Source organism: Macaca fascicularis, chromosome 1, assembly GCF_037993035.2.
Source record: "Macaca fascicularis isolate 582-1 chromosome 1, T2T-MFA8v1.1".
NCBI classification, from domain to species: Eukaryota; Metazoa; Chordata; class Mammalia; order Primates; family Cercopithecidae; genus Macaca; species Macaca fascicularis.
The window spans coordinates 206,426,204-206,450,802 of record NC_088375.1 but is presented as its reverse complement, the minus strand read 5'-3'; the positions used below and the strand labels follow the sequence as shown (position 1 = coordinate 206,450,802).

Genomic DNA, 24,599 nt, shown 5'->3' with positions numbered 1-24,599 from the left:
TTTACTGAGTTTCACAGAAGAAAAAGGAAAGTAAAACTGAAAGCCAAGCATAGTGGCACACGCCTGTGGTTCCAGCTACTTGGGGGAGGCTGAGGCAGGAGGATTGCTTGAGCCCAGGAGGTTGAGGCTTCAGTGAGCTGTGACTACAGTTGTGCCCCACCATGCCTGGCTATTTTTTTCTATTTTTTTGTAGAGGCAGGGTTTCACCATGTTGCCCAGGCTGGTCTTGAACTCCTGGTTTCAAGTGATCTGCCCACCTCGGCCTTCCAAAGTGCTGGGATTATAGGCATGGGCCACTGCGCCTGGCCAAAACCTTTTTTGAGGTACAAAAAGACTCAAAGTTTGAAATCTATTTTGAGGATTATTCTTCAAGAGAAAGTCATAGGGGAAATGTTTTCTGTCAAGAAAATGTTCGTTAAAGGAAACAGGTCCCTTTTAGGGCATGAACAAGCTTGTCTAGTTCTAAAGCACTTTCTTGTGTCCTCTCATGTGATGCCAACTGTAGTGACCTTGTGGGGTGGGCTGGGAAGGACATAGGAGCTCCACTTCACAGATGGGGAACTAGTGGCCCAGAAAGCCCAAGTGATCTGCTGAGGGACAGTCTGGTCTTTTTATACTCAAGTCTCTAGTTGTTTCCTCCTGGGAGACACTGCCTTCTTTCTAGAGATAAGTAGCCTCATTATAATATCCATATATAAGTCCTTAGAATTTTCCAATCTCTTTTTCATCCTTTCTTTTTCTTGAGATGGAGTCTCACTGTGTCACCAGGCTGGAGAGTAGTGGCACAATCTCGACCCACTGCAACCTCCACCTCGCAGGTTCAGGTGATTCCCCTGCCTCATCCTCCTGAATTGCTGGGACTACAGGTGCGCGCCACCACGCCCACCTAATTTTTGTATTTTTAGTAGAGACGGGGTTTCACCATGTTGGCCAGGATAGTCTCGATCTTTTGACCTCGTGATCACCCACCTCTGCCTCCCAGTGCTGGGATTACAGGTGCGAACCATCGTGCCAGACCCTTTTTTTTTTTTTTTTTTTAAGACAGAGTTTTGTCCTTATTGCCCAGGCTGGAGTGCAATGGCACAATCTCAGCTCGCTGCAATCTCCGCCTCCTGGGTTCAAGCAATTCTCCTGCCTCAGCCTCCCAAGTAGCTGGGATTATAGGCATGTGCCACCATGCCCAGCTAATTTTGTATTTTTAGTAGAGACGGAGTTTCACCATGTTGGTCAGGCTGGTCTTGAACTCCTGACCTCAAGCAATCCACCCGCCTCGGCCTCCCAAAGTGCTGGGATTACAGGCGTGAGCCACCATGCCTGGCCTATATAGCCAATGTATTTTATGCCATGCACTGCTACCTCTCAGCTATCAGGATGGATACATGCCATTCCATTTCCCATTAGACAGAAAATAATACTGAGGCAAAAACAGTTATCAGTAATAGTAGCTAATAGATATTGAGGCTTTATGTGCAAGTCACTGTTCTAAGTACTTTACATATATTAAGTCATTTAATCTTCAGAACAATCTAGAAGTAAATACCACAGTTATCCTGGTCTTGTAGACTAGAAAGCTGACATAAAGAAGTTAGTTCTTACTCAAGATCAACATAGCTTTGGGAATCTGAGGCGGGAGGATCTCTTGAGCCCCAGAGTTCGAGACCAGCCTGGGCAACACAGTGAGACCCCATCTCTACAAAAAGTACAAAAAATGACCTGGCATGGTAGCACACACCTGTAGTCCCAGCTATTCAGGAGGCTGAGGTGGCAGGATCCCTTGAGCCCCAGGAGTTGAGAGGTTGAGACTGCAGTGAGCAGTGTTTACAAGGCTGCACATGCCTGGGCGACAGAGCAACCCTGCATCCCCCCAAAAATACAAAAACAAAAAGCTCAACATAGTTGCAAAGTGCAACATAGCAGCAGGAGGTGGAGGGGCGCTTAGAATCCCTGCAGTCCACTCTCTCCCTGGACTTTATGCTCTACCACTGCATTATTAAAGACTCCCATTGAACTTAATAACTGCCCAGTCAGGAGGGCACAGACTGGATTGTTACCCTTCTTCATCTGCCCCTTGGCTTCAATAGGCTGTCTTCCAGGCTCTGTCTTCAGAGTGAGGCAGAATGTTTTATTGTTTGTGTACCCATCGACTTGAGCCACACACAAATGCCTGCCCTTGACTAACCCCTTCACTGATCTGTTCCCGTAAGCTGTTATCTGCACTGAGTGTAGTCACCAGGCGGGACATGGTCTGCCTTTTTACAGTTGCTATCTGGAGCCTCTATAAATGCTTGGAGCTTAAATCTTACAATTTTTTTTTTTGAGACGGAGTCTCACTCTTATTGCCCAGGCTGGAGTGCAATGACGTGATCTCAGCTCACTGCAACCTCCACCTCCTGGGTTCAAGCGATTCTTCTGCCTCAGCCTCCCAAGTAGCTGGGATTACAGGCATGCGCCACCATGCCCAGCTAATTTTCTATTTCTATTTTTCTAACCCCATAAAGATGGGGTTTCTATGTTGGTCAGGCTGGTCTTGAACTTCCGACCTCAGGTGGTCCGCCCACCTTGGCCTCCCAAAGTGCTGGGATTACAGGCATGAGCCACCGTACCTGGCTTTTTTTTTTTTTTTTTTTGAGATGGAGTCTTTGCTCTGTCGCCAGGCTGGAGTGCAGTGGCGCCATCTCTGTTCACTGCAACCTCTGCCTCCCGTGTTCAAGTGATTCTCCTGCCTCAGCCTCCCGAGTAGCTGGGACTACAGGCATGCACCACCATACCTGGCTAATTTTTTGTATTTGAGTAGAGATGGGGTTTCACCATGTTGGTCAGGATGGTCTTGATCTCCTGACCTTGTGATCCGCCTGCCTCAGCCTCCCAAAGTGCTGGGATTACAGGCATGAGCCACAGTGCCCAGCTCAACCTCCTAGGTTTAAGTGATCTTCCTGCCTCAGCCTCCCTAGTAGCTGGCACTAGAGACACAGGTCACCATGCCCAGCTAATTTTTTTTTTTTTGAGAGGAGTATTTTTTTGTTTTTGAGACAGCGTCTTGCTCTGTCTCCCAGGCTGGAGTGCAATGGCATGATCTCAGCTCACTGCGCTGCCTCTTGGGTTCAAGCGATTCTCCTGCCTCAGCCTCCCGAGTAGCTGGGACTACAGGTGCCTGCCACCACGTCCAGCTAATTTTTATATTTTTAATAGAGACGGGGTTTCACCATGTTGGCCAGGATGGCCTCGATCTCTTGACCTTGTGATCCGCCTGCCTCGGCCTCCCAAAGTGCTGGGATTACAGGTGTGAGCCACTGTGCCCGGCCGAGATGATGATGCTCTGGACTTAATAACTTTGATCAGACCTTCAAAACCCAAATTTGAAGTGAGGAGCAGACCTCTAGAATATCTAGGATACATGATGGCTGGAGACACATGTGTAGCTTTTAATAGATGTAGGCTAACAGCTGCCATTTTTCCATCCTCTAAATACGTAATCCTATTCTCATTTTCCCCAGAACCCTGCAAGGCAGTGGTTTCACTTCCTAAAAGAAACTGGCAGGATAGGGACCTTACCATAGATCAGAGTTCTGGGAGAAGGGAACTGAACCAGATCCCTTGCAGCTGTCCCTATACTTCCCTGACCCGATCCTTGCTTTCTTTCTAGACCCCATGCCACAGCTGGATGTGACTGAGGCCAACAAAGAGTTCATGGAACAGAGTGAGGAGCTGTATGATGCTCTGATGGACTGTCACTGGCAGCCCCTGGACACAGTGTCTTCAGAGATCCCTGCCATGATGTAGCCAGGCCAAAGGACAAGCCAGGCTGCACTATGTGAGGGAGATTAGAGACTCCTTTTAAAAAAAAAAAGAAATGTGAAACCTTTTTGGAAATACGATTTGTAAGATTTTAATGACTTTCTGGAGATCATGAGTATTTCTACAACACTGCTGCATTCATTTGACCGTTTGAGTTTGAAGACCACGGGAACAACTTTTAAACAAGGTTCAAATTGCTTTCCTTCACAGGAATCCTTTGTCCAGGCAGTTATCCACTCCTGGACACAGGATAGTTTGGGGTTACCCGAAACTGGGATGAGCAGCTTGGGATGATCCATACACTAAAGCCTGGGTTATCGGCTTCTCAGTTATGTAAATCAAGGCTCTCTGGAGTATTTATAGTACTTGCTGTTCTAACTTTAGAGTCAGCTAGGTAGGGCACTGTAGCAGGGGCGGAGCACACCCCTAGGAGGTAGGATGTGGTGGGGTGATAGAGCAGGCCAGTGGCCTAAGAATGCTCACAAGAATGGGTTTCATCTTATTTTCATCTTTTTTTGTATATTCAGTATCTGCATATACAAGGCCTGGCTGGATCACTTTAGGATCAATATGGGAGATAAGCCGCTCAGAAAGTTAAAATATGGGAGAAGGCAGCTCCTCCATGTGAACTTTGGAGAATGGGGAAGCACCCATACTTGCTGGCCCCTCTGGGGCTTATGATAAAAGCTGTATCTGATTCTAGTTTTGTGCTAGAGCAATTTTGGGGGCTTACTGCTTGAGGCAAAGCATTCATTGTAGATCACAAAAAAAATCTCCAAAGGGCTGGGCATGGTGACTCACTTTGGGAGGTGGATTGCTTCAGCTCAGGAAGAGACCAGATTTGTAGAGACCAAAAAAATACAAACACAAATATACTTTTATCAGTCTTTATTAATCTTCAATTGATCTACACCTAGAGCATGCTGTTGTTTCTACCTAAAATGACCGGGGTCTTGCCTTTTGCTTCCCGTAGAGATTCTCCTGCAAAGGAAGTATAAGCCATTGTGTTAGAAATTCCCAGATTTCCCCCACACCCAGGCATTTTCCTAGGAGCTGGTCTCAGTCCCATATCCGCATTTCTCATCCATGGATGTCCACTCAGATTGTTTCATCCTGGACCAGTCATTCTAAATAGTGTGTGCTACATGGAACCCCTTGAAGTCCTACCAAAGAATGCATCATGAGCTCCAGCCACCACTGAACATTTGCGGCTACCAGGCCTTGTGGCCCACGGTGCCCTCTGCTGCCTTCAACTTCCAGCAATATGTGGTCTTGCAGGGTGGGCAAATCATGTTCTAAGCACCTTTGCCCTCTGGTAATGAACAGCTAACAAACAGGGCACACGAGGAAGGCCAAATGTAAATGGAAGGCCAAATGTAAATGTTACTGAAATGCCTGTAATCCCAGCACTTTGGTAGGCCAAGGCAGGCAGATCACTTGGGGTCAGGAGTTCAAGACTGCCCTGGGCAACATGGCAAAACCCTGTCTCTACTTAAAATACAAAAATTAGCCGGGCATAGTGGTGCATGCTTATAGTCCCAGCTACTCAGGAGGCTGAGGCAGAAGAATCACTTGAACCTGGGAGACGGAGTTTGCAATAAGCCAAGATCGTGCCACTGCACTCCAGCCTGGGTGACAGAAAGACCCTGTCTTAAAAAAAAAAAAAAATTTTGACACAGACCTAAGTAACCTTATAGTTCTATTAGGCTGACTACTTAGGACAGGATCCCCGAAAACTGAGCACTACCTGCAGCTACACGCTGACAGAGCTTCGGGTGGCCACTAACTTACCCAACTCCATAGGTCCATAGTCACACGAGGACAGCTTTGCATGTAACATGAATCTAAAAGAAAATAACACCTTAAATTAAGAGGCAAGAAAGCTATGACAGATCCCTCCCCTCTTGTGTACCAACCTCCAGAGCTTCATACACATCCTTCCCTTAGCCTATATTTCATTTTACAATTTCAGAGATCCAACCATCTCTGAACCTGTCTGAAACTAGCCCACATGCCATATACCAGATTACAACATTCAGGCCAGCTTCACTATTACTTTTCCTCCTTTTACGACCACCAAGACCGGTGTTCAGATCCGATGGGAAAGGGAACAGGAGGATTAAGCTGTGTTCCACATCAACTTTACCTTAAAGCACAGCTCCAGAAACAAGCTCACCTCCTCAGGATCACACACGGCCAGGAAACTTGGGGCAACCTGCAGAACAAAAAGCTTAGTGTGAAAGCTAAACTGGCCAAGAGTGGTGGTTCATGCCTGTAATCCCAGCACTTTGGGAGGGGAGGCCAAGGGGGCGAATCACCTGAGGTCAGGAGTTCAAGACCAATCTAGCCAACACGGTGAAACCCATCTATACTAAAAATACAAGAAAATTAGCTGGGTGTGATGGCGGGCACCTGTAATCCCAGATACTCGGAAGGCTGAGGCAGGAGAATCACTTGAACCCAGGAGGTAGAGGTTGCCGTGAGCCAAGATCGTGCCACTGCACTCCAGCCTGGGTGACAGAGCGAGCCTCCGCCTCAAAAAAAAAAAAAAACACCCATCTACATTGGAAGTTGACACGTGGAAGGCTTCCAGCCCTGGTCCTGAAACATTATAGGAAAGCTGAGTGGCAGCTTGCAGGTATTGTACTGACCTGCGCTGTCAAAGTCTTTCCAGGTTGCTCTTGCATGCAGTTGGAGATCCCATGGCTACCACCAGCCACAGCCCTTGGAAACATGCTGTTCTGTCCCACCAGGGAGCCCCCAGTCAGTCTCCAAAAGAAACCTACCAGGTCCCCTGCATTTCATCACTGATGTGACCCCGGGAGTCCTTGATCACCAGACAGATCACCTTCTGTCATCTCAGAGTCTTCATCTGGACAGCAAAATGAGAACCGTCAAGAACAATTTTATTGGTCCCATCATTTGGTTCTCAGAACGATACAAATCTAACCAGCCTTTGGTCCGAATACTGATGCTATCAGTTAAGCTGTGTCACATCCCAGCTGGATTTTCCCAGTACGGGAATCTTATGCTGGTTAACTGTACATGCAAACCCCCAACCGTTCTGCTGGTCTGTGGAAACAGGCCCATTTTGATAAAGGTCTCTGGCTACAGCTGAAAGATAGCAAGTATAATGGAACTGTATTTTCCCAAAATGTTGCAGATCAGTTACAACAAACAGAACGGCGACCGTCAAGGAAAACTGTCACTCTGGGCTCCTTTTTGACCACAGCAGCTATGCGGAAGCAGCTGCAGCTTCGATAAGGGCCAAGGGGCAATTCAGATCCCAGGGCAGCCACCTAAAGCCTCACCTGTCCATCATTACTACCTGCTGAAGTGCGCCGGAATCTGTTGACTAAATCAGTCATCCTGTAGCCCCACTGCCCACGCTGTGCCAATATTTGGTGTGCTTTTTCTCAATCTTGATGGGATCTTTTTATCCGCCTATTACAGATAAGAGGTTTAGACCGATTAAGTTACTTGCTGAAGGTCGCTTAGTCACTTAGCGAGGCTGAAAGCAACAAGCCGGGATGCACACAAGGGTCTGAATGCCTAAAACCCGTCCTTCTGAAAAGCGTGTCCACGAGGGCGACCTCCAGAGGCCTCGCGCGCAGTCACTAGTCCCAAAATCACCTAGCTGGTAACTGTCATAGATTCAACTGGAGGCCATCCTGACACCAGCATGCGGCCTCCCCCAAATTAAGACACTTCAGGCCCAGGGCTTCATCCCCGCATCCCCCAGGAGACCGGTCCCAAAACCCCTTCCGTAAACCCAGCCGCCTGCCGGCAACACTCACCTGTCAGCCCAGAGCGCAGAGTTGCGCAGGCCGAAGCGAGAGAAGGGCGCGGCCCCAGCGGGATCCGACCCCTCTCAAGACCGAGGGTCCCTTCTGGAGCTCGGGCCCACTGGGAAGGAAGGTCCGACTCCTCCGTGCCACGTTCACCACCATATCGAGGCCTTGGGAGAAAGCCCCGGCGAGTGCGGGCTGGTAGCAGCAACTAGCGGGTTATGGCTTGCAGGGAGGTAAGAAGACCCTTAAATATGGTAAACCCGCAACAAGGTTGCGGCGGGGAAAAAGGGCGCTGCAGGGCGTGCAAGAGCTTATATAGGCTGCCCCTCGCGGCCACGCCCGACAGTCGGCCGCGCGCGTGGCGCACAGCTGCTTGGGAATTGTAGTTTGCTCGCCCCTGCGTTGTCCGCGCGTCACCTCCCCAGCCCTACGCGCGTTTCCATCCCCAGCCCGCGAAGCGCGAACCGCCGGAGGCTTTCCTCCGAGCGGGAAGAAGCGCCTTCACCTTTCAGTGCTCGGCACTGGGCCCACGCAGGAAGCCGACCCGCCTTGGCCTCTGGAGTTGTCTCCGGGATATCTTTCAAAGTCTGGAAATGAACCCCGTGTGCTGGGAAAGGGCTCGGGCTCTGCTCAGAGTTCTGTGGGAGTGCGAGCGAGCAGCGCCTGAATGGGTTTCGGGGAGGGGGTCATACTCCCCGAAAGGCAATTTCTATATTCAAGGCTTGTCTCTTTCACAAATATATAATTTTACTGAGCGCATGCTATTTAAACTGTGCCTGATTATCTGATCTAGTTTTCATAAAAACCCTGTGTATGCTCTGACAAATAAGGAAATTGGCCGGGCGCAGTGGCTCATGCCTGTAATCCCAGCACTTTGGGAGACCGAGGTGGGCCGATCACAAGCTCAGGAGTTTGAGACCAGCCTGGCCAACATTGTGAAACCCCGTCTCTACTAAAAATACAAAAATTAGCCGGGCGTGATCGTGCGCGCCTGTAATACCAGCTACTCAGGAGGCTGAGGCAGGAGAAACGCTTGAACTTGGGAGGCAGAGGTTGCAGTGAGCGGAGATCATGCCACTGCACTCCAGCCTGGGTGACAGAGCGAGACTCTGTCTCAAAAATATAAATAAATAAATACATAAAAATAAGGAAACTTAGGAATGGATCACACAGCTATTGCAAGCGAGGAGAGGACTGGAATTTGGAGCCCACCCCAGGCACCACACATAGCACAATGTTTTGTGCATGGAATGAATAAGCCTCAGTATGAAAACTTAGTGGTGATTGCCGAGAATTAAACACCCATCCTGTGCCTAATCTATTAATTTTTATTTTATTTTATTATTTTTTTTTGAGACAGAGTCTTGCTCTGTTGCCTAGGCTGGAGTGCAGTGGCGCAATCTCGGCTCACTGCAAGCTCCGACTCCTGGGTTCACGCCATTCTCCTGCCTCAGCCTCCCGAGTAGCTGGGACTACAGGCGCCCGCCACTACGCCCGGCTAGTTTTTTTGTATTTTTAGTAGAAACGGGGTTTCACCGTGTTAGCCAGGATGGTCTCGATCTCCTGACCTCGTGATCTGCCCGTCTCGGCCTCCCAAAGTGCTGGGATTACAGGAGTGAGTCACCGCGCTCCGCTTAATTTTTATTCTTACATACACTTTTTTCTTTGAGACAGGGTCTTGTTCTGTTGCCCAGGCTGGAGTGCAGTGGCCTGATCAAGGCTCATTGCAGCCTCGACCAACTGGGCTCAAGCAATTCTCCCACCCCAGCCTCCCAGGTAGATGGGACTACAGGTGCAGGCCAACTTTCCTTGCTTACACTTTAAAAAGTAGGTACTACTTTAGCAGGTCGTGGGTGGGCATGCCCTGTGGTCCTGGACTCCTCTCTTTCTCTAACATCAGGTGTCCAAGCCATCAGCAACTCCTGTGTGCTCTACCTTTAAAATGTATCAATAATCTGTTTCTTACCCCTTCCACTGATATTACCCTAATCCTTGACCCAGATGATAGCAATAGTCTCCTATCTCCCAGATCCTGCTGTTGCTCCCGACAGTCTGGTCTCCACTTGTCAGCCAGCCTGCTAAAAGTTTTTAATTTTTACGAAGTCTAATATGCCAGTTTTTTCTTTTGTAGTTTATGCTCTAAAACTTAATAATTAGGCCAGGCATGGTGGCTCACACCTGTAATTCCAGCACTTTGGGAGGCCAAGGGGGGGGTGGATGACTTGAGGTCAGGAGTTCAAGTCCAGCCTAGCCAACATGATGAAAACCCGTCTCTACTAAAAATACAAAAAATAGCTGGTCATGGTGGCGGGCGCCTGTAATCCCAGCTACTTGGGAGGCTGGGGCAGGAGAATCATTTGAACCCAGGAAGCGGAGGTTCGAAGTGAGCCAAGATGGAGCCATTACACTCCAGCCTGGGCGACAAGAGCGAGACACCGTCTCAAAAAAAAAAAAAATTAAAATTAAAATTATTAAACTTTTTGTTTTTTTTTGAGATGAAGTCTTGCTTTGTTGCCCAGGCTTGTGCAGTTTATTATGTGTCAATTATTCCTCAATAAAGCTGTCAAAAAACCAGAAGACTACAGGCGCGTGCCATCACGCCCAGCTAATTTTTATATTTTTAGTAGACACGGGGTTTCACCATGTTGGCCAGGATGGTTGTGACCTCCTGATCCACCCACCTCAGCCTCCCAAAGCGCTGGGATTACAGGCCTGAGCCACCGCGCCCGGCCCAACCCAGATCTGTTCTAATGCAAATGCAGATAACCTTAACTGCTGTGTCACGCGGCTCCTCCAGAACTACCCTGAGGTAGGTACCATGATTTGCCTGATTTAGCAGAAGAGGAAGCAGGGATTAGGGAAAGGAAATAACTTACCCCAGGTTATACAGTGAATCTGTGGCAGAGGTCAGCTGACATCTGGATTTAACTGCAGTCAGAGGCAGACACATGATCCCAGCCCACAGTAGGAGCAGGGAGAGGGAGGAAGTTCAAGAAGCCAGATGCTGACAGTGCATTGCCCACGTGGGCTGACCGCAAAGTCCTCAGGGAGAGCTGGGGTCAGACTGCATTTCCAGCTGCTTCATGCCTCTCTAGAGTCTCCTTTCTCCTTGACCTTCCCAGATCCTGCTTATCCTTGGAGACCCAGCTTCAACATCAGCTGGGATGGGCTTCTCTGACCCTTTGGCTTCCTAAGTCCAGCTCCATCATGGTGTTTGACTGAATGAATGGATGGGTGAATGAACAGCACTTATCCACTTTCATTAATTCATCTAGCTATAAATATTTACTGAGCTTATTATTATTATTGTTATTTGAGACAGAGTCTCGCTCTGTCACCCAGGCTAGAGTGCAGTGATGCGATCTTGGCTCACTGCAAGCTCCACCTCCCGGGTTCAAGCGATTCTCCTGCCTCAGCCTCCCAAGTAGATGGGATTATAGGCACGTGCCACCATGCCCGGCTAATTTTTGTATTTTTAGTAAAAACAGAGTTTCACCATGTTGGCCAGACTGGTCTTGAACCCCTGACCTGAAGTGATCCACCCGCCTTAGCCTCCAAAAGTGCTGGGATTACAGATGTGAGCCACTGCGCCTTGAGTTTCTACTTTATGCCAAGCGCTGAGTTAGGCCCTGAGGATATAATCATCACCCCTGCCCTCAAGGAGCCTGCAGCCTAGGAGAGAGACTGACATTAGAGGTGGTCAGAAATACATGTGGGCCGGACATGGTGGTTCACACATATAATCCCAGCGCTTTGGGAGATGGAGGCGGGCAGATCACTTGAAGTCAGGAGTTCAAGACCACCTTGACTAACATGGTGAAACCCTGTCTCTACTAAAAATACAAAAATTAGCTGGGCGTTGTGCCTGTAATCCCAGCTACTTGGGAGACTGAGTTGGGAGGATAGCTTGGACCCAGGAGGTAGAGGTTGCAGTGAGCCGAGATCCTGCCACTGCACTCTAGCCTGGGCAACAGAGTGAGACTCCATCTAAAAATAAATAAATAAATAAATAAAAGACTGGAGAGACTAGAGTTGTCTGGAGCAACTGGACCTCCAGCCTCAGTGCCCTGGGTTTCCAGAATGCCAGCCTGGAAAGGGTGGAGTAAACTTTGGAGGCTCGTGTGCTGCCTCACCCTAGCCCCTCACCCAAACAAAACTCAACCAGTGTCTTAGTGCTCGTGGGACCTGCTTTGTCCCCTTTTGTGGTATCAAATGGGTGACAAAGGATGAGACAAACCTGGATGTGAGTCCCAACTCCGCTGTGTGACCTGGGACAAGCCGTGCCTCTGAGCCTCAGTCTTCTCAGCACTAAGAGGGGCACTCCCATGGCCCTATCAAAGGGTTGCTGTCCACAAAACATGAACTGACCTTTGGCCTCATACATATTAGCTGTCAAATCCACAGGCCAACTGCACTCCCTTTAGAATTGCAGTTGTCAGCCGGGCACTGTGGCTCAAGCCTGTAATCCCAGCACTTTGGGAGGCCGAGACGGGCGGATCACTAGGTCAGCAGATCGAGACCATCCTGGCTAACACGGTGAAACCCCGTCTCTACTAAAAAATACAAAAAACTAGCCGGGCGAGGTGGCGGGCGCCTGTAGTCCCAGCTACTCAGGAGGCTGAGACAGGAGAATGGCCCGAACCCGGGAGGCGGAGCTTGCAGTGAGCTGAGATCTGGCCACCGCACTCCAGCCTGGGCGACAGAGCGAGACTCCGTCTCAAAAAAAAAAAAAAAAAAAAGAATTGCAGTTGTCTGTGTCTGTCCTGCCTCCTCAACCAGACTGTGCCCAAGTTCCTTCTGGGGCCCTGGTGTCCAACTCAGACAGGCATTGGAGGAAGCCATGGGTGCTGTTGAATGTTGAACCTGAACATTGAACTAGAGGCCCCAGGCCAGGGCTAATGAGGGCTCCAGGAAAGGGCTTCTGGGTGGAGAGGGAGCATCTACAAACCACTCACTTCCCGAGTGGCCTTCCCGGGTCCAGCAGAGGGGTGGGGGCCAACTAGGGAACCCACGGCGGGCGGGGTGGAGCGGGTAAGGGGGTGGGGCTGGAGATGAAGGAATGAGTGAGGACCCTCCCCACTTCATCTAGTTTAGTCCCTTTAGCCTGTGAAGTAGGGGTCATCATTAGCGCCCTTTTACAGAGGAGAGAACTGAGGCTTCGAGAGAGAGAAACTTGGCCAGGAGTTTCCTCTCGGTCCGACCACCTCGGTGCCCAGCCGGGGGCGGTGGTTGGGCGCCGGGAGGAGGGGGCGGTGCGCGGCAGGGGCGGGGGCGGGGGCGGGGCGCGGACAAAACGGCCGCGGGGCGGCGGAGCGGCTGACGCGGCCATGGAGGGCGAGGGCTGCAGCTACCAATTTCGGGTTGCGCTGCTGGGGGACGCGGCGGTGGGCAAGACGTCGTTGCTGAGGAGTTACGTGGCGGGCGCGCCTGGCGCCCCGGAGCCCGAGCCCGAGCCTGAGCCCACTGTGGGCGCCGAGTGCTACCGCCGCGCGCTGCAGCTGCGGGCCGGGCCGCGGGTCAAGCTGCAGCTCTGGGACACCGCGGGCCACGAGCGCTTCAGGTGCGGGTAGCCAGGGCGCGGGAGGGACTCCTGGTGGGGGACTTGGTGCCAGTGCGCTCGGCCACGGCAACCCCCGTAGAGGCCAACTTAGAGGTCAAGCGGAGGGCGAGGTCCCTGCCCTGGGTCCCGTCTGGTCCCCTGGGTCCAGACCCTCCCCTGCTCGGAGTCATTTTCCCCACGAACACCGCGGGGTGGGCCGAGTCCCAGAGCCCAGGAACATCCCTGGTTTTGAGCTCTGGACTCTGGAGAGATGAGTGATACTGGCCCCGGGCGCTGAGAGCTCAAAACAGAGCAGGAAGTGTCGAGGAGATGTGGAAGGGAGAGAAGTTTGTGTTGACCTTGAAGGATCGGCAGGAGTTTGCCAGAAAGAGAACGGAGAAACGAAAACCTAGGTCAGGGCAACACCAGGCCTCCTCCAGGAATGAGGGATTCGAGTTACGCTTGCACCCTAACTGGGAAGCACCCGGACTTTTATGTATTTATTTTTTTGAGATGGAGTCTCGCTCTGTCGCCCAGGCTGGAGTGCAGTGGCGCGATCTCGGCTCTCTGCAAGCTCCGCCTCCCGGGTTCACGCCATTCTCCTGCCTCAGCCTCCCAAGTAGCTAGAACTACAGGTGCCCTCCACCACGCCCGGCGAATTTTTTTGTAGTTTAGTATTACTAGAGACAGGGTTTCACCGTGTTAGCCAGGATGGTCTCGATTTCCTGACCTCATGATCCACCCACCTCCGCCTCCCAAAGTGCTGGAATTACTGGTATGAGCCACCGCGCCCGGCCAACTCCCAGACTGTTAGGGGAGACACAGACACCGAGGCAGAGAACCACAGGGCCGCGTGAAGTGAGCCCTGCTGGAGTGTGAAGCATTCTGTGGATCCCAGGGGGAGGAGGTCCTGCCTCTGGGGGTGTCATGAAGGCATCAGTCTCTCCCAGCTTACCTCTCTGCCTCCCCAGGTGCATCACCAGGTCCTTTTACCGGAACGTGGTGGGTGTCCTGCTGGTCTTTGATGTGACAAACAGGAAGTCCTTTGAACACATCCAAGACTGGCACCAGGAGGTCATGGCCACTCAGGGCCCAGACAAGGTCATCTTCCTGCTGGTTGGCCACAAGAGTGACCTGCAGAGCACCCGTTGTGTCTCAGCCCAGGAGGCCGAGGAGCTGGCTGCCTCCCTGGGCATGGCCTTCGTGGAGACCTCGGTTAAAAACAACTGCAATGTGGACCTGGCCTTTGACATTCTCGCTGATGCTATCCAGCAGGCCCTGCAGCAGGGGGACATCAAGCTAGAAGAGGGCTGCGGGGGTGTCCGGCTCATCCACAAGACCCAAATCCCCAGGTCCCCCAGCAGGAAGCAGCACCCAGGCCCATGCCAGTGTTAACTCTAGGAAAGAAAGGGTTAAAGCAGTCCTAGACTCAGCTCACCTGGTGGGATGGGGAGCGTTAGTATCTCTCTGGAGGACAAATGACAGAGGATTCATATAAACAGTATCCTGACACAGTCATGCTTCCTGGATTTTGGAGTCAAGGCTTTCTACAGAAAAGAAAGGTCTGATGGCCGGGCGCGGTGGCTCACGCCTGTAATCTTAGCATTTTCGGAGGCCAAGGATGGCGGATCACCTGAGGTCAGGAGTTCAAGACCAGCCTGGCCAATATGGTGAAACCCCGTCTCTATTAAAAATACAAAAATTAGCCAGGCGTGGTGGCACATGCCTGTAATCCCAGCTACTCAGGAGGCTAAGGCAGGAGAATTGCTTGAACCCAGGAGGCAGAGATTGCAGTGAGCCAAGACTGTGCCACTGCACTCCAGCCTGGGCGACAGAGTGAGACTCTGTTTCAAAAAAAAAAGAGAGAGACAGGAAAAGAAAGGCCTGAGAGACCAGATGTGCAACTTCCTGTCTTTGAACCTCAGTGTCCTTATCTGTCGATGGGGCTCATAAAAGATCCCACCTTGCAAGGAGGTGGTGACCATGAATGAGATAGTGGACAGGATGTGCTCACCCAGAGCCTGCCATGCTATGAATTGAATGACAAAAGCTCTCATTCCCACTCCCGTCTTTCTTGGCTGTGATGTGGCCACTCTGGCAGCATTCCTGGGCTCAGACACTGAGAAGCCAGCATCAGGAAGCTGCTGTATGGGCTAAGGCAGGTGTGGGGAATTCCAGGGGGAGCTTGGCTTGGAGGCTCCTTATGTCCTCAGGCTAAAATGATTCTGGGCATGGGATTAATATGTGACATCAAATCCAGGGTTGCCAGCCAATGCCCCCACCCTAGGCCCAGGGGCTGAAAATGGATGTTAGAGGCTGGGATGAACATGAATGTGTAGCAACTATGTTGGGCACACAGTGGCCACTGTGATGAGCCACCAAGATCCCCCTTCCTGGCTGGGGAACCCATCAACCCTCTCCCCAGTGCTGGAGTGCCACTGGATGATGGACTTCAGCTTGCCCCACTCTCTGGGAAAGGCCCTCCCTTCAGGGCAGCCCGTATCCAATGTCCATCTACTGGGGGGCCTTAAAGGCCTTTCCCTCTTGTCCCAGCTCTGGACAACTCTGAAAGTCAAACCTAACTTTATCAGTCTCTGTAGGCTTCATTGAGGACAATATTGTGACATCATAGCCAAGTTAACCCCATGCCCAATCCTGCTTCCTTTTCTTCCCCAAAACAGGTATCCATCTCAAGAATATCCCCTAATAAACATCTGCACACTCGTCTCCATCTCAGAATCTGCCTCCTGATAACCTGACCTACAACGGGAACTGCTAGGCAGGGAATGTCCTGGGAGCAATTAGGGAAGGCTTCACGGAAGAGACGCTGTTTATGTTAGGCCAAATCTCAGCAGATGTAGGGCTTAGTGGGTATCATTGTGCTGTAGCAAAAAGCACAGCCACTTTGTTGGGTGCAGTGGCTCATGCCTGTAATCCCAGCACTTTGGGAGGCCTAGGCAGGCAGTTCACTTGAGGTCGGGAGTTCAAACCTCCTTGAGCCTCGGTTTCCTCCTTAGTCAGTAACATGAGACTGATAATCCCTCCTTCCTATGGTTCTTAGAAGGTTTTCAATCACAGTGAATTTCTTAGCTTCCTCCCCATGGAGATGGGGCTGAGGGGTCTTCCTGTGCACTTGGTCCTGCCTTTTTTTTTTTAACCCATAAAAATTCACCTGTTTTATTTTGTGGGGGGTGGGGAATATCCATTACCTCAGACATTTATATTTTATTTGTATTACAAACAATCCAGTTATACTTTTTTATTTCTAAATGTACAATAAATTACTGTTGACTATAGTCACCCTGTTGTGCTATCAAATGTTAGATCTTATTCATTCTATTTAACTACATTTTTGGCTTGACGCGGTGGCTCACGCCTGTAATCCCAGCACTCTGAGAGCCAAGGTGGGCGGATCACCTGAGGTCAGGAGTTCGAGACCAGCCTGGCCAACATGGTGAAACCCCGTCTCTACTAAAAACACAAAAATTAGCTGGATGTGGTGGCATATGCCTGTAATCCCAGCTACCCCAGAGTCTGAGGCAGGAGAATCACTGGAACCTGGGAGGCAGAGGCTGCAGTGAGCTGAGACCGCGCCACCACACTCCAGCCTGGGCGATAGAGCGAGACTCCATCTCAAAAAATGAATAAATAAAAATAAAATTAAAATATGTTTTTGTACCCATTAGCCATACCCACTTTCCCCTACCACTACCCTTGCCAGCCTCTGGTCACCATCATTCTACTCTATCTCCATGAGTTCAATTGTTTTAATTTTTAGCTCCCACAAGTAAGTGAGAATGTGAGAAATTTGTCTTTCTGTGCCTGGCTTTTTTCATTTACAATTCCAGTTCCATCCACGTTGTTGCAAATGATCTGCCTCTTCTTTTTAAAACATCCTTATTCATCCTTGTGACGTGGTGAGGTTGGCACAGTCATCCCCATTTCACAGATAAGAAAGCTGGGGCCAGGAGGGGAAAATGATTTGCTTTAGGGCGTCTTTTCATTCCTTCATCAGTGTTTTTTTTCTTTTTTTTAAAGATACAGGGTCTTGCTCTGTTGCCCAGGCTGGAGTGCGTGCAGTGGTGCAATCATACCTCACTGCAATGTTGACCTCCTGGGCTCAAGTGATCCTCCCACCTCAGCTTCCCAAGTAGCTGGGACTACAGGTGCGCTTCACCAAGCTAACTTTTAAATTGTTTGCAGAGACAGGGTGTCACTATGTTGCCAAGGCTGGTCTCACACTCCTGGCCTCAATCAATCCTCCTGCCTCAGCCTCCCAAAATGCTGGGATTACAGGTGTGAGCCACTGCACCTGGTCTCCTTCATCAATTTTTTTTTTTTTTTTTTTTTTTTGAGACAGAGTCTCGCTGTGTCACCCAGGCTGCAGTACAGTGGGGCGATTTCAGCTCACTGCAACCTCTGCCTCCCAGATTCAAACGATTCTCCTGCCTCAGCCTCCCAAGAAGGTGGGACTACAGGTACGTGCCACCACACCAGACTAATTTTTGTATTTTCAGTAGAGACAGGGTTTCACCATGTTGGCCAGGCTGGTCTCAAACGCCTGACCTGAGGTACTCTGCCCGCCTCAGCCTCCCAAAGTGCTGGGATTACAGGCATGAGCCATCGCGCCCGGCTGCTTCATCAGTTTTCTTTTCTTTCTGTTTTTTTTTGAGACGGAGTTTTGCTCTTGTTGCCCAGGCTGGAGTGCAATGGTGCGATCTCTGCTCACCGCAACCTCCGCCTCCTGGGTTCAAGCGATCCTTCTGCCTCAGCCTCCCCAGTAGCTGGGATTATAGGCATGCACCACCATGCCCGGCTAATTTTGTATTTTTAGTAGAGACGGGGTTTCTCCATGTTGGTCAGGCTGGTCTTGAACTCCCGACCTCAGGTTATCCACCTGCCTTGGCCTCCCAAAGTGCTGGGATTAGAGGCGTGAGCCACCGTGCCTGGTCTATCGGAGGCTTTTTTTTTTTTTTTTTGAGGCGGAGTCTTGCTCTGTGGCCCAGGCTGGGGTGCAGTGGCTGGATCTCAGCTCACTCACGGCAAGCTCCGCCTCCCGGGTTTACGCCATTCTCCTGCCTCAGCCTCCCGAGTAGTTGGGACTACAGGCGCCCGCCACCTCGCCCGGCTAGTTTTTTGTATTTTTTAGTAGAGACGGGGTTTCACTGTGTTAGCCAGGATGGTCTCGATCTCCTGACCTCGTGATCCGCCCGTCTCGGCCTCCCAAAGTGCTGAGATTACAGGCTTGAGCCACCGCGCCCAGCCCACATCACCTCCTTTTAACCACATTATCCCAGCTGCCAAAAATAGGGCAGACTTTGCTGTCAAACCTGGTTTGAATCTCAGTTCCACTAACAGTGGGACCCTGACCGACTCACTTCATCTTTCTAAGCCTCAGTGGCTTAAAAATGGGGATAATGAGGCCGGGTGCGGTGGCTCAAGCCTGTAATCCCAGCACTTTGGGAGGCCGAGACGGGCGGATCACAAGGTCAGGAGATCGAGACCATCCTGGCTAACACGGTGAAACCCCGTCTCTACTAAAAAAATACAATAAAACTAGCCGGGCGAGGTGGCGGGCGCCTGTAGTCCCAGCTACTTGGGAGGCTGAGGCAGGAGAATGGCGTAAACCCGGGAGGCGGAGCTTGCAGTGAGCTGAGATCCGGCCACTGTACTCCAGCCCCGGCGACAGAGCAAGACTCCGTCTCAAAAAAAAAAAAATGGGGATAATGGGCCAGGCGCGGTGGCTCACACCTGCAATACCAGCACTTTGGGAGGCCAAGGTGGGTCGAACACGAGGTCAAGAGATCGAGACCATACTGGCTAACATGGTGAAGCCCCGTTTCTACCAAAAAATACAAAAATTTAGCCAGGTGTGGTGGCACACACCTGTGGTGCCACCTCAACCCTGAGGGCCAAAGAGAGAATTCATCCACCAGGAAGGGAGGGGTCAAGAGAAGGGGCCTTGGAAGCCATTTAGAAGGATGGACACTGGACTAATGGTACAGGTCTGAGTCCTGGCCTGCCTAGTGACCTTGGACAGGTCACACGACCTCTCCAGATCTCAGCGTTCTTATCTGTAAAATAAGGGCCACATTGGATGGCCTCTGAAGGCCCTTTCTTTTGTAGCTCCAGGTAATTGTAAGACCCTATTTTTTTTTTTTTTTTTTTGAGACGGAGTCTCGCTCTGTCGCCCAGGCTGGGGTGCAGTGGCTGGATCTCAGTGCACTGCAAGCTCTGCCTCCCGGGTTTATGCCATTCTCCTGCCTCAGCCTCCCGAGTAGCTGGGACTACAGGCACCTGCCACCTCGCCTGGCTAGTTTTTTGCATTTTTTTAGTAGAGACGGGGTTTCACCATGTTCGCCAGGATGTTCTCGATCTCCTGACCTCGTGATCCGCCCGTCTCGGCCTCCCAGAGTGCTGAGATTACAGGCTTGAGCCACCGCGCCCGGCCATAAGACCCTATTTTAACTCTGTTTTCCTCCTCCCAGCTTCAAGCCATGCAGGCACAGGGGATTCTCTCCAGGATGGCTCCCTGGGCCCAGATGGCTCCTTCTGTGTCCTTGGAACTCATCCTATTGTTACAGCCAGCCCCTGCCCCTGTCTTTTGGTTAACTCCTTGGGAAAATGTCTCAGGTCTTTTTTTTTAGATGGAGTCTCACTCTTGTCGCCCAGACTGGGGTGCAGTGGTACGATCTCGGCTCACTGCAGCCTCTACCTCCTGGGTTCCAGCTATGCTCCCGCATCAGCCTCCCGAGTAGCTAAGATTACAGGCACATGCCACCATGCCTGGCTAATTTTTGTATTTTTAGTAGAAACAAGGTTTCACTATGTTGGCCAGGCTGGTCTCGAACTCCTGACCTCAGGTGATCCGCCTGCCTTGGCCTCCCCAAGTGCTGGGATTACAGGTATAAGCCACCACACCCAGCCTCAAATCTTATAACCTTTAGTCCAAAAAACTGTAGCAACTTCCAGCTAGTATCCCTCCTGCCTGCTTCCAATTCCACCCTCCACACTGGCAGCCAGAGAGGCTTTTAACATGCAAACATAGTTACACCACTCCTTCACCTGAAACTTCAGGGGTTCCCAATGGCTGTGCAGTGGGTGTGTGTGTGTGTGTGTGTGTGTGTGTGTGCGCGCGCGCAGTGGTTTTCAAACTTTTTATCTGTTTTGAGCATCAGAATCCTCATCTGATGGAATGTTTCTCAGAGCCCTAAAAATGTCCAACAGTTAAGAAAGAAGTTATGCCGGGCGCGGTGGCTCACGCCTGTAATCCCAGCACTTTGGGAGGCCGAGGCGGGCGGATCACAAGGTCAGGAGATCGAGACCACGGTGAAACCCCGTCTCTACTAAAAATACAAAAAATTAGCCGGGCGCGGTTGTGGGCGCCTGTAGTCCCAGCTACTCGGGAGGCTGAGGCAGGAGAATGGCGTGAACCCGGGAGGCGGAGCTTGCAGTGAGCCGAGATCGCGCCACTGCACTCCAGCCTGGGCGACAGAGCGAGACTCCGTCTCAAAAAAAAAAAAAAAGAAAGAAAGAAAGAAAGAAGTTATGCAGACTGAAGAGAAGTGGAAAGCTTGGAGCCAGCCTACTGGGCCTTCCACACTACAGCCTGCAACACACACACAACACACAGCAGCCTGCAAGGCGTGGACACTGAACTGAGGGCTCCATGTACCTTCCTAAGGAGCCAGGATGGGCTGGGCACAGTGGCTCACACCTATAATCCCAGCACTGTGGGAGGCAGTGGTAGCAGATTGCTTGAGCCCAGGATTTTGAGACCAGCTGGGGCAACATGGCAAAATGGTCTCTGTTTTTTTTTTTTTTTTTTTTTTTTTTTGAGACGGAGTCTGGCTCTGCCGCCCAGGCTGGAGTGCAGTGGCCGGATCTCAGCTCACTGCAAGCTCCGCCTCCCGGGTTTACGCCATTCTCCTGCCTCAGCCTCCCCAGTAGCTGGGACTACAGGCGCCCGCCACCTCGCCCGGCTAGTTTTTTGTATTTTTTAGTAGAGACGGGGTTTCACCATGTTAGCCAGGATGGTCTCGATCTCCCGACCTCGTGATCCGCCCGTCTCGGCCTCCCAAAGTGCTGGGATTACAGGCTTGAGCCACCGCGCCCGGCCTGGTCTCTGTTTTTAAAGAATAAATTTTTAAAAAAAAGGAGGCTGGGCATGGTGGCTCACACCTGTAATCCCAGCACTTTGGGAGGCTGAGGCAGGCGAATCACCTGAGGTTAGGAGTTTGAGGCCACCCTGGCCAATATCATAAAACCCTGTCTCTGCTAAAAATACAAAAATTAGTAGGATGTAGTGGCGTGCCTGTAATCCCAGCTACTCGGGAGGCTGAGGCACAAGAATCGCTTGAACCCGGGAGGCAAAGCTTGTAGTGAGCAGAGATCGCATCACTTCACTCCAGTCTGGGTAATAGAGTGAGACAGTGAGACTGTTTCTTTCTTTTTGGGATGGAGTCTCACTCTGTCACCCAGTCTGGAGTACAGTGGCACAATCTTGGCTCACTGCAACCTCTGCCTCCCAGGTTCAAGTGATTCTCCTGCCTCAGCCTCCTATCTGGGATTACAGGCATGCGCCATCATGCCCGGCTAATTTTGTATTTTTAGTAGAGACTGGGTTTCTCTATGTTGGTCAGGCTGGTCTCGAACTCCCAACCTCAGGTGATCGACCCACCTCAGCCTCCAAAAGTGCTGGGATTACAGGCATGAGCCACCGTGCCCGGCCTTATTTTTTGTATTTTTAGTAGAGACAGGGTTTCACCATGTTGGCCAGGTTGGTCTCGAACTCCTGACCTCAGGTGATCTACTTGCCTCAGCCTCCCAATGTGCTGGGATTACAGGTGTGAGCTACGGCACCTGGCCAAGGCTTTAAAAAAAAAAAAAAAAAAAAGCCAGGGGCTAGACACAGTGGCTCACGCCTGTAATCCCAGCACTTTCGGAGGTCGAGGCGGGCAGATCACGTGGTCAGGAGATCGAGACCTTGGCTAACACGGTGAAACCCCGTCTCTACTAAAAATACAAAAAATTAGCCGGGCATGGTGATGGGGGCCTGTAGTCCCAGCTATTTGGGAGGCTGAGGCAGGAGAATGGTGTGAACCTGGAGGCGGAGCTAGAAGTGAGCCAAGATCGCGCCACTGCACTCCACCCTGGGTGACAGTGTGAGACTCTGTCTCAAAAAAAAAAAAAAGAAGCCAGGATGAGGCGCATACTACTAAGCCCGAGAGCTGTCCACACTCCATGCTCACATTCCACTCAGCTCTAGCCACTCCTAATTTTGCACCTTGTGCTTTGGTCTCACTGACACACTCTGTTAGACCTGTGGGCCTTTGCACACACTACACTTCTGCTTGAAATCCCTCAGTGGCTCCTGTTACTTTTTTGACAGGCCACTCTGCTGGGATCTGCAACGTGCTGCATGGCCTGGCCCAGCTTACCTCACTCAACTGCCTTAAGGTTTGTACACCAGGCAAATTTCTCTCCTTGAAAGAGATCCCTACACCCTTCACCTGGATCTCTCACATCTCGGCTCTAACAAAATTTCTCCCCAGCTGACCAGACCCCTTCCCCAGACCTGTGAACCTCTCCTTTGAAGTCGTTGTCCCAGTGCCAGTTTTACACTTATCTAATAACAGGATTGTCCCCTGGGTCTCTTTTTTTTTTTTTTGAGACGAAGTCTGGCTCCGTCACCCAGGTTGGAGTGCAGTGGTGCAATCTCAGCTCACTACAACCTCCACCTCCCAGGTTCAAGCAATTCTCCTGCCTCAGCTGCCCGGCTAATTTTTTGTATTTTTAGTAGACACAGGGTTTTGCCATGTCGGCCAGGCTGGTCTCGAACTCCTGACCTCAAGTGATCCACCTGCCTTGGCCTCCCAAAGTGCTGAGATTACAGGCTTGAGCCACTGCGCCCAGTCACCTGTGTGTTTTTATTCATCGTTGTATCCCTCTGCTTAGGACAGGCATGGGATTATAAATACTTGCTGAATGAATGAATGAGCCCCTCAATATGCAGATAGGACAAGACTGAGATGGATGACGCCACTTACTTGTCACACCGCAAATCAAGAACTGGGGTCTTTTGATTCTACCCCAGCTCTTTCCATTAAACTTTCCCGATTCCTGTGTTCCCTTCTGTCTCAGTGGAGATCTCAAAACTAATTCTAGATTCCTTGGCTGCCAAGGTCAGTGACTCATCCTACTACTGAAACCCAGCTGGAGGCCCCTTGGTGTCTGATATCACCAACAGAATATGCTTTATGAGGGTCACCACTGGCATCAGGGGGTTCTGGAGAAAGTGAAACCCTTCAACATCGTCATCCTGATGGTTGGCCACAAGAGTGACCTGTTGGTGAGCACCAGGTGACACCACAGGAAAGGAAGCTGGCTGCCTCTTTGGGGCATTGAAACTTCAGCCAAGAGGAATGGTAGCATTACCACAGCCTCTGAGGAGCTCACTCAGTCTATCTGTGAGACTGTGAACAGGGGGACACGGGATCTAACCCAGGGTGGGAGGGAGTTTTGAAAAGCAGAGTCTCATCCTGGGCCAAGCTTCAGGAAGCAGAGGACCAAAGCAGATCAAGGTGGCTGGGCCTGTGCTAGTGACCCTTGGGTAGGACAATCATCCTCCCTAGAGCCCACAGAACTCTCACAATCCACAAGGGCCATGCTGGGCCCAGGACAGGGATGATGCTAGGTGCCACTGAAGGACATGACCCTGAGGTCTGGAAGGGGTCTGGCTTCTTCTGCACGATGGTGAAAACACCAGGATCAAAGATACCAGCAACTAAGAAGAGATGGGCACCTGCACAGACACGCCTATCCTGAGAACAGGCGCTTACTCCCATCCTTTCTCAGGGAAAGGGATAAACAGCTTTCTCCAGGAGTTCCAGAAGAGCAGGTCAAAAGGGTTTTTAGGCCGGGTGCAGTGGCTCACTCTTGTAATTTCAGCACTTTGGGAGGGTGAGACCTGTCTGGCCAACAGTGAAAACCCATCTCTACTAAAAATACAAAAATTAGCCGGGTGTGGTGGCAGGTGCCTGTAATCCCAGCTACTCGGGAAGCTGAGGCAGGAGAATCGCTTGAACCCAGGAGGCGGAGGTGGCAGTGAGCCAAGATTGCGCCACTGCACTTCTAGCCTGGGTGACAGAGCTAGACTCCATCTCAAAAAAAATAAAAAAACCAAAAACCAAAAAAACCCAAAAAGGATATTTAGGTACATAACATTGCCAAAACAAGGATGCCTCTTCAGTTGAGGGCCGTGAGAGAAGGTCACCCTACTCAATTCTTACGGCAGAGAAGCTGGACTCAAACTCCTGCTGATATTATGGCCTCCCTTGGAGTAAAATGATGGAAAATCCCTGAGTTTTTCTCAAACACAGAAATGAATAACGATGCTGCCACCTGCTGACTAGAGAGCTACAGTCCAGGCTTGCTTGTCCTGACTCCCTCTGGGATTTCAAAGGTACCCTGTC

General features: G+C 50.9%; 2 protein-coding genes, 4 non-coding genes and 1 pseudogene across 11 annotated transcripts in view; 2 read left to right on the top strand and 5 right to left on the bottom strand.

The window, feature by feature from the left end:
* The window catches only part of TRNAU1AP (tRNA selenocysteine 1 associated protein 1), a 28,551-nt gene extending 24,657 nt beyond the window's left edge, over positions 1-3,894 (top strand). For all 4 annotated transcript variants that reach the window (XM_005544226.5, XM_005544224.5, XM_015439630.4 and 1 more), the window contains one exon: positions 3,644-3,894. In XM_005544226.5, coding sequence (XP_005544283.1) covers positions 3,644-3,780 — 137 coding nt within the window. In that variant the 3' untranslated portion in view covers positions 3,781-3,894. The remainder of the gene's footprint in view (positions 1-3,643) is intronic.
* Positions 3,895-4,668: 774 nt separating this feature from the next.
* LOC102133992 (putative uncharacterized protein SNHG12) lies at positions 4,669-6,576 on the bottom strand (annotated as a pseudogene). The gene is made up of 4 exons (XR_006693331.2): positions 6,447-6,576; positions 5,942-6,010; positions 5,587-5,639; positions 4,669-4,776 (listed from the first exon to the last, which is right to left on the bottom strand). The product of XR_006693331.2 is annotated as a putative uncharacterized protein SNHG12 (transcript).
* Positions 4,847-4,918, bottom strand: LOC123571176 (small nucleolar RNA SNORD99). Its single transcript, XR_006695351.1, has one exon. It is a non-coding gene; the product is annotated as a small nucleolar RNA SNORD99 (small nucleolar RNA).
* Positions 5,786-5,915, bottom strand: LOC123571135 (small nucleolar RNA SNORA61). The gene has a single exon (XR_006695305.1). It is a non-coding gene; the product is annotated as a small nucleolar RNA SNORA61 (small nucleolar RNA).
* On the bottom strand, positions 6,403-6,534 carry LOC123571127 (small nucleolar RNA SNORA44). Its single transcript, XR_006695297.1, has one exon. It is a non-coding gene; the product is annotated as a small nucleolar RNA SNORA44 (small nucleolar RNA).
* A 356-nt stretch (positions 6,577-6,932) lies between the features above and the next one.
* On the bottom strand, positions 6,933-7,067 carry LOC123571094 (small nucleolar RNA SNORA16B/SNORA16A family). Its single transcript, XR_006695264.1, has one exon. It is a non-coding gene; the product is annotated as a small nucleolar RNA SNORA16B/SNORA16A family (small nucleolar RNA).
* A 5,837-nt stretch (positions 7,068-12,904) lies between these two features.
* RAB42 (RAB42, member RAS oncogene family) lies at positions 12,905-17,762 on the top strand. 2 transcript variants are annotated; one of them, XM_074014737.1, is made up of 2 exons: positions 12,905-13,146; positions 17,486-17,762. In XM_074014737.1, the coding sequence occupies exons 1-2, from the start codon at positions 12,914-12,916 to the stop codon at positions 17,625-17,627; spliced, it is 375 nt and encodes a 124-aa protein (XP_073870838.1). In that variant the 5' UTR covers positions 12,905-12,913; the 3' UTR covers positions 17,628-17,762. The 2 variants fall into 2 exon arrangements, with proteins under 2 accessions (XP_073870838.1, XP_005544280.2); XM_005544223.5 differs by lacking the exon at positions 17,486-17,762 and adding an exon at positions 14,097-16,418.
* The last annotated feature ends 6,837 nt before the right edge of the window (positions 17,763-24,599 follow it).